This window comes from Centroberyx affinis, unplaced genomic scaffold, assembly GCF_046629955.1.
Source record: "Centroberyx affinis isolate AG114_WGS23_722 - 3 ecotype Tasmania unplaced genomic scaffold, CSIRO-AGI_Caff_v1 ptg006470l_1, whole genome shotgun sequence".
Classification (NCBI taxonomy): domain Eukaryota; kingdom Metazoa; phylum Chordata; class Actinopteri; order Beryciformes; family Berycidae; genus Centroberyx; species Centroberyx affinis.
The window spans coordinates 1-7,500 of NW_027283279.1; the positions used below are offsets into that span (position 1 = coordinate 1).

At 46.0% G+C, this 7,500-nt stretch overlaps 2 protein-coding genes across 2 annotated transcripts in view; one reads left to right on the plus strand and one right to left on the minus strand.

Annotated features, from left to right (window-relative positions):
• Positions 1 to 2,702: 2,702 nt before the first annotated feature.
• rbm38 (RNA binding motif protein 38) lies at positions 2,703 to 5,317 on the plus strand (the record flags this gene model as incomplete). The annotated part of the gene is made up of 1 exon (XM_071512732.1): positions 2,703 to 5,317. A coding segment is annotated over one exon (411 nt), but the record flags the coding sequence as incomplete, so codon positions are not given.
• A 1,645-nt stretch (positions 5,318 to 6,962) lies between these two features.
• The window catches only part of mipb (major intrinsic protein of lens fiber b), a 1,554-nt gene continuing 1,016 nt past the window's right edge, over positions 6,963 to 7,500 (minus strand). The window contains exons 2-4 of the mRNA XM_071512719.1: positions 7,454 to 7,500; positions 7,261 to 7,341; positions 6,963 to 7,148 (exon numbers count right to left, since the gene is read on the minus strand). The exon at positions 7,454 to 7,500 is cut by the window's right edge and continues 118 nt beyond it. Of these exons, the coding sequence (XP_071368820.1) occupies positions 6,963 to 7,148; positions 7,261 to 7,341; positions 7,454 to 7,500 (314 nt within the window). The remainder of the gene's footprint in view (positions 7,149 to 7,260; positions 7,342 to 7,453) is intronic.

Genomic DNA, 7,500 nt, shown 5'->3' on the forward strand with positions numbered 1-7,500 from the left:
AAAAAGGACAGCGAGGGAGATGCGGAGGAGTGGAGAGGAAGCTGGCTGTGAGGGAGTAACTGAGTAGAATCAGCGGAGGTTATTCTGCTCTCGTGGGTCTGTTAGTGAGCGTACACCCATGCAGCTGTGCCAATTAACCCTGCCATGTCTGTCCGCCCCCCCATATCCTTTTGTGGGCTGTTGAGTACAGTGCTTATGTACACACAGCCTTTAATGTATGTGTGTGTGTGTGTGTGTGTGTGTATGTGCTCATTTCTTTTGGACATGTGTGCGTGCATGCAGCACTAACTGTTTGCGAATGCGGTTTGTGTGTGACCTGGTGGTTCGGTGTGTGTGTTGTGTGCTTCCTCATTCCTGTTTGTTTGTCACAGTGTGCGTGCATGTGTGTGTGTCTGTGTCTATACCCCTGCTGCGTGTGTGTGTATGTGTGTTTGACAGCCAATGATGATGCCGGGCATGGGGAGGAAAGAGGCGAGGCGCAGCTCCCTCTCGTACGATGCCACTGTCACATTAGATCAGTCAGCGCAGCGCACAGGCAGGGAAGCAGCTCCGCACAGCCATGGGAATGACACTGCACTTCTGCTCTGGGAAACACTGATGGAGAGTTGGGGGAGGAGGGGGAGGGGGTGGAGGGGGTGGAGGGGGCAGGGGGGGTAGCCATGCTGCTATGGGCCTCTGTGGACATGACTACTGTTAGCATGTGACTGTATTTTGACTTCATGTTTGAGCAATCAATAGAAAAAAAAAATCTAAATCGCAATATGAATTTCTGCAATTTCCAAATCGCAGAGACTGCAGTTTATTACTTAAGAGAGAGAGGCGTCCCAAATGGCTTTCTGAACAAGGTGTTTTAGTGCTGCGGGTAATCTTTGGTTCATGAATCAAGTACAATATTGGTGAAAACTTTTCATCATACTCAAACTCAGTAAATCCTAACAAAATCACTTTTGTCTAAACAATTTCTAAAAAAAATTCTGACAAGAAAAACTTGTGATAATATGAATTGCAGTTTGAATCGCAATTGCAATATTCTGTCAAAAAATCGCAACTACATTTTCTGTCAATATCGTTCAGCCCTACTTCATGTGTTGCTAGTCTGCAACTGCTGTCTGTCATGATGCTGCTTCCTTGGCCGGGTCTCCCTTGAAAAAGATATACTTCATCTCGATAGGAGTAACCTGGTTAAATAAATAGTGCATGAGCATGAGAATATATTATATGGGCAGCCATGCATGCTTGTGTGTGTCTGTGCGCCTGCGTGTGTGTGTTGTGTATACAGCAGAGAGGGTGTGAACAGGCCCAAACCCAGTGTTTGTTGTGTAAGCACACCTGATCCCTGCTCTCTCTGTGTTTGGGGGTAAGCAGCCGCAGCGGAGCGGCAGCAGCTCCGGGCCGCCTCACACTGCAGTGATCCCCCGTCCCAACACCGTTTTCAGTGACAAGGTTACTGTCAGGTTAATGGGTATGTGCTGTAGGCGCTGATCCCGGGAACGTAAAGCGTTAAATACTGTCATGTTGGGTTGTTTTTACTTAAGTGCGGTGTAACCTAGTTCTTCTGATATGATCGCTGTTGCTGTTGCCAGATGTAACTGAGGCAGTTCAGGTTAAGTGGGCAGCCCCAGGCAAGGGCATGAGTGAATAGAGGAGGAGAGTAGAACAGTTTGTCTCTCATTTGCTACGAGTTGCACAGATCTGATACCCTGCATCCGCTGTGGCAGTTCACGTGTGTGTGTGTGCATATGTGCTCTCTGCATATTCCTGTTTGTGTAGTAAAGAGTCCTATTTCAAAGTCCAAAGACCACATGTTTTGGAAAAGAATATCCATTATTCATCCCTCATTATTTCAGAAATACAACTGTTTGTAGTTAGAAATTGTTAACAGTTGGTGCTACGTTTTTAAGTGGAGGATATTTCATTTTGGAACAAAGCTCTTCATTTTAACATTTCTCAGACAGTGTGCTAATTAATCTTATACACGAGGGAGGAGGTCTATTTTAAGGCATTGGCAATGGTGGTGATAACTGCTATTAAAGGAGGAGGATGCCCTTTTTAGGAGACTGGTTTAGTGTTGGGGTGTAGAGATAAGTAGCAATTCATTTGGATTGATAGAAATCTTTGTCTATTCAGCTGTGTTTCTGTGGCAATTTGTTTATGTCAGATATGCAGCTCTATCTCTGACTGTGTGCGTTTTGCTATGGTTACACTTATCGTTTCAATGCGACTTTATCATCAGATCAGACTGGGTTACACCAAATGATGTAAATCAAATTTTGCTCACATTGCCTTTGGATCTTTAAAACCAGATATGGAAGTGGCCGGGCTTGCATTGTGATCGGCATTCCATGTAGTAAGGATGAAATCCAGACACACGAAAACACGCACACACACGCGCACACACACACACACACAGTGTTTGTGTAAAAAAACAACAAATTCTTTACCTCGCACTTTTCTACTATTCTCCCTTCATTCTAGGAATTTTAGTTATGCTCTGTTATCTATTAATATCTTTTATGACTTTGATCCTTGCATTCCTTTTCCATTAGCTTCTTGTAACGTTGGTGATTTAAGCTTACACTGCTGTTGCACTCATTGTGACTAAGATAAGAGCATAAGATAAATGTTCCAAATGGAAAATGTAAGTATATTGTGTAAGAATCTCTCTGCTGCTTTCCAGGTTTGTCCTCTACTATGTGAGGTAGTATGAATGTATATTTCCGTGTATCACAGTAACCTTGTTCCTCTTGGTGTGTCCATCCAGGCTGGCCCAGCAGTATGTGTACCCCCAGGCGTTCCTGCAGCCCAGCCTGGTGCTGCAGTCCCAGCTCAGCCCCACGGCGGCTGCTCTCGCCTCCCCCTACCTGGACTACAGCTCCGCCTACAGCCACTACGCCCCCACCGGCCTGGAGCAGTACCCCTACACCCCTTCGCCGTCACCCTCCGCTGGCTACCTCAGCTACAGCTTCTCCCCCGCCACCCCGGGACCCGCCATCACCGCGCCCCCCACCCCCCCGACCCCCATCCACCCTCCCCTGGCCCCGCTCGCCGCCGTCTCTGCCCCGCCCCCGGCCTTCCTCCACTACCCGCTCCACCAGCCGGACCGCATGCAGTGAGCTCTTGAGGAAGGCGGAGAGCGTTGATGGGGTTGGAGCTGCCATAACCGATGATGACTTGAAACAGTGTGACTGTCGCGCTACGGCCTGTGACATCATCAGGATGAGACTGGATAATCGGGGAGAGAGTGTGATGTAATCCAAAGGGCTTTTAGAAAGCACTCTCGTTCCTGTTTTTTTTATGTTATTGTTGTAAAAGTTAAGGAAAATGTTCAGTTGCTCTTGTCGTCAGCGTATGATATGAATGTTTTTCATAAGTGGCGAAAGTCAGGGGCTGGAGTGAGAAGATGTGGTAATCTGTTGGGAATTCCCCTCTTGTCCCTCACCCTCGGCGGAGAGTTTGGGCCTAGGAAGCAACCTGTGACTGCTGAGGAGGGGGATGGGTAAAGACAATGAGAATTATATCTGTCTGACATGATGCTGCGGCTGCAGTTTCTCCAAAGGTACTGAGCTGAATGCTGGATACTAGCCAAGCTGAGAGCCAGTTCCTCTTTCAGAAATGCAGGTCCAATTACCTCTTCTTCACGATTACCTTTCTGTCCATGGCCTTAGAAACCTCTCTCTGTACGTGGTTCAATTTGTGTTTGTCGTTTATATTATACTCTTATCTCAAGTGAACAAAAAAAATGTTTATACTCTTTCTGACCGTCAGATTCCTTTTTGTTCCTTTTATCTACTGCTGGCAAGTTATTACACAACGATAATCACAGTTTAACAGAATATGCAATTAGGATGAACATGAATAAGGTAGGCAGCACTGGTGTATAGTTTTTGTATTGCTACTCTTAGAAAGTTACTCAGAGAAAGACCTTGTTAACACTTTAAATACAATGTTCATCACATGGAAGTCTTGCAGCAGCTTAGGCTACTTTTGACCTGTAAATGTTGGAGCAAGTGCGACAGTTATCCCAAGCTGGATTTGGTCTTTGGGGACTATTTGATATTGCGATACTTACTTAAATTACATAGTACTACATATCAAGCAAATGTGTATATGTGTGTGTGTGTGTGTGTGTGTGTGTGTGTATGCATGTAAAGAAGCACAACTGTGCACAAACTACGTGTTTATGTTTACTGAATGTGGGTGAGTGCATTGTTTTTTTTGGTGTCTGTTTTTCTGTGTGTGTGACAGTGTGTGAGTGACAGTGTGTGTGTGTGTGTGTGTGTGTGTGTGTGTGTGTGTGAGAGAGAGAGAAAGAGAAAGAGAGAGATGCAGTACACCCCAGTGTCAGGACCCAGCTCCTATTCCAGCCCATTGTAATTGTCAGAGTTGCTCCTTTGTCTTTCCCAGCTGCAGAATAGAGACGGAAGCTTCAGCGATGATACTGGAGTCTGTCAGTGCCGTCGCACCACCTTTAGTTGTCTACGACCAAGCCATACAGCAGATACAAAACAAATATGCAAAATAAAAAGAATATTTCTAAATAAATAAAGTGATGATATCTTTTCTGAGAGTGATCAGAATGACAGTCGCTTTCGCCCTTCAGTTTATTTTCAAGCACTAACAGTGGTTAGTATCTGCAGGGAAACGGCTGCTGTCATGTTACACAGCAGATACTCACAGCTTTGACCCTGACTGCGTTGCCCAAACACCAGAGGCTAGCGGGAGCCAAGGGCGTCACATGCAACTTAGTCATGTTCCCCTCCTAATGTACATAATATGTGTGAAGAACAACAAATAGATGCAGTGAAATGCTCTGAGCCATCTTGATCCCTGTCCCTCCCTTTTCCACTTAAATGACCTGCATGTCCAAATAAAGATTCTTCTACACTGGTGGCCTGGCAAAAAGTCTTGAGGAGAAGAAGGCCATATGGATAAAAATGAAGTGAAATAAAGTAAAATGAACACATTCTGCCGTTGTACAAAGCTTACAACAGAGAAGGGCTGCACTGTTTGCCCTAGACACGTTTAAATGCATTCATGTAAAAGTTGTGGCGCCTAGTCACTAATGCGACTGGACTGCTGCCTCCCACAAAACTCTTTACTGTCTTTCTTTTGTTAGGGAGGGCGGGAGGTCAAAGTTTATCAGCTACGATGCACCAAACAGAAGAGAGGGGAAGATAAATACATGTGTTGGTTCTAACCATCTCCCCACCATCTCTCTTATCAAACACTTGCATTTGTCTGCCTTTGGGGTGGAACCTGTCGTACCCAGATAACCCCTCCCTTCACTACACCTCCCTCTCCTGCTCCCTTTTGTATCTTACTGTAACCTATTAAAGCATAATTTTCCTTGAAGTGTGCTTAACCAGTGTGAGCTCTTACCTAATGTTCCTGATGCTGAATGTCAGTCTGACACATACTCTTTTCGCCATCTTGTGGCCACAATTGTATATTGCAGCTTACAATCTTATACTCCATAACGTGACAAAAATGAACACAAATGACACAAACTTTGTATCAACTTTTTATGTTTATTATCATTTAAATATCATTGAAACTGCCTTGTGCTCCCAGTAAGGATCAAATAATAAAAGGAGACTCAATGTAAAGCTTGCACGGCCGATCTGCAGTGAACAGACCTGGTCAAAGTCTGGGATACAACATTTCCTTTGGATTGCGCTGGTTCAGAACAAAAAAGCAGATGGTTTATGTAAAAATGAATATCATAGCAAATACCACAGTGAGGGGAGGAGAAATGATAATGTCTTAAAAATTGATGACAAAATGAACATAGTCATGGTACGAACAGGAGAGTGGTAATGAAAATAAAACGAAATAAAAAGTACTGTATCTGCAAACTCGATCACACACGTTCACATACGGACACATACACACTCACTTGCAAACACACTCATACGTACAGGCACACACGCGGGCACACACATGCACTCGCTCACTCTCACCCTCACACTCGCACACACACACACACACACACACACACGCACACACACACACACACACATACTGCAGAAGCATCCACACTCACACACACACACACACACACACACACAAACACACAGATAAAATGTAGTGATTTGAAAAATGAAACCCTGGTAAAATCTAATGGTATCATACATCCACGTCTTGTGTCTGAAGTGCAGAAAACAAAATGAAACTGGAAAAAAAATGAAATAAAATGGAGAGATAAATTCAGATGAATAATGAAAAGCATGCCCATCTTCACTGGTCTAACTCAACCTTAAACGACTACAAACCCAGAGTGTTGCCCTCTCTACCCGACCCAAACCCCAACCCCCATCTACACCCTAACCCCCACCCCTCTAACTCTACCCTCACCTGCCCACCCCGTATACCCTCTTACCCTTCCCGTATACCTACATCCCCACCTCACCCTCATCCTGCCCTTACGCCCCAGGTCTCCCCCCCTTTCCGACATCCCCCCCCTTCCGCAAACCTCTCCGCTGGATTCAAGGATCCGCGTCTGTGTGGCTGTAGAAGAAGAAGCCTTAGCTGGGAGGAGGAAGCAGACAGGAGGAGACAGCGAGGCAAGTTGGCTCAGGCTCTGGTTGCCATTTTATCAAAAACACAATGTCCAGTTCAGGATACAGAGTGAGGATTGGGGGGGAGAGGAGTCTCGTTGCATGTTGAGGTTGAAGGTTGTGAACCTGTATGTATGTATGTGTGTGTGTGTGTTTTTTTTAATTTTATCTTTTTTTTTTTTTTTACAGTGGTATCGGTTATGCCGTTTGTTATTTGTTAGTCAGCGTGTCTAGATGTGAAAGTATTTGGGTTAGTCTTGTGCGATGGATATCGTGGGTGGGGTGTGAGGGTGTGTGTGGGCGGGGGGTGGGGGGTTGGGGTGGGGCAGTGTGGGTTGGGGTTGGCGTACACAGGGCCTTGTCCCTCGTCCCTCAGCCCCAGTCGGAGGGGGGGCGGGGGCCGGTTTATAGGGCTTGCGTCTTGAGCTCGATGGGCTCCCCGCGGGTGTCCTGCTGGGCCTCGGCCTCGGGGGGTCGGCTGCCCTTCAGTGTGGCCAGGCGCTCGGAGAGACCCCTCATGCGTGGGAACAGCATGAAATCGTACAGAAGAGCGCCCATGGCACCTCCTATCATGGGCCCGACCCAGTACACCTGTCACAAGAACACATTAGCTTCAATACATCTCGTTCCACATATAGTGTTCAGTCATTTACAACCCCCATTGAGAATGGATTTATTTCTTCAGTGTGAGTGCAGGTCTTACCCAGTGGTTGATGAAGTTCCTGAACAGAATAGCAGGGGCAAAGGATCTAGCGGGGTTCATTCCAGCACCGGTGTAGTACATCTAAAACACAGAGTCAAGGGAGTTTTTTCACTGTATTGTCTAAATACATATATATGTGTATGTACCTGTGTCTGTGTCTCTGTCCGTGTCTCTGTGTGTCTATGTTCCTCACCCCCATGAGATGTCCAATGGTGACGGAGAAGCCGATGGAGAGAGCAG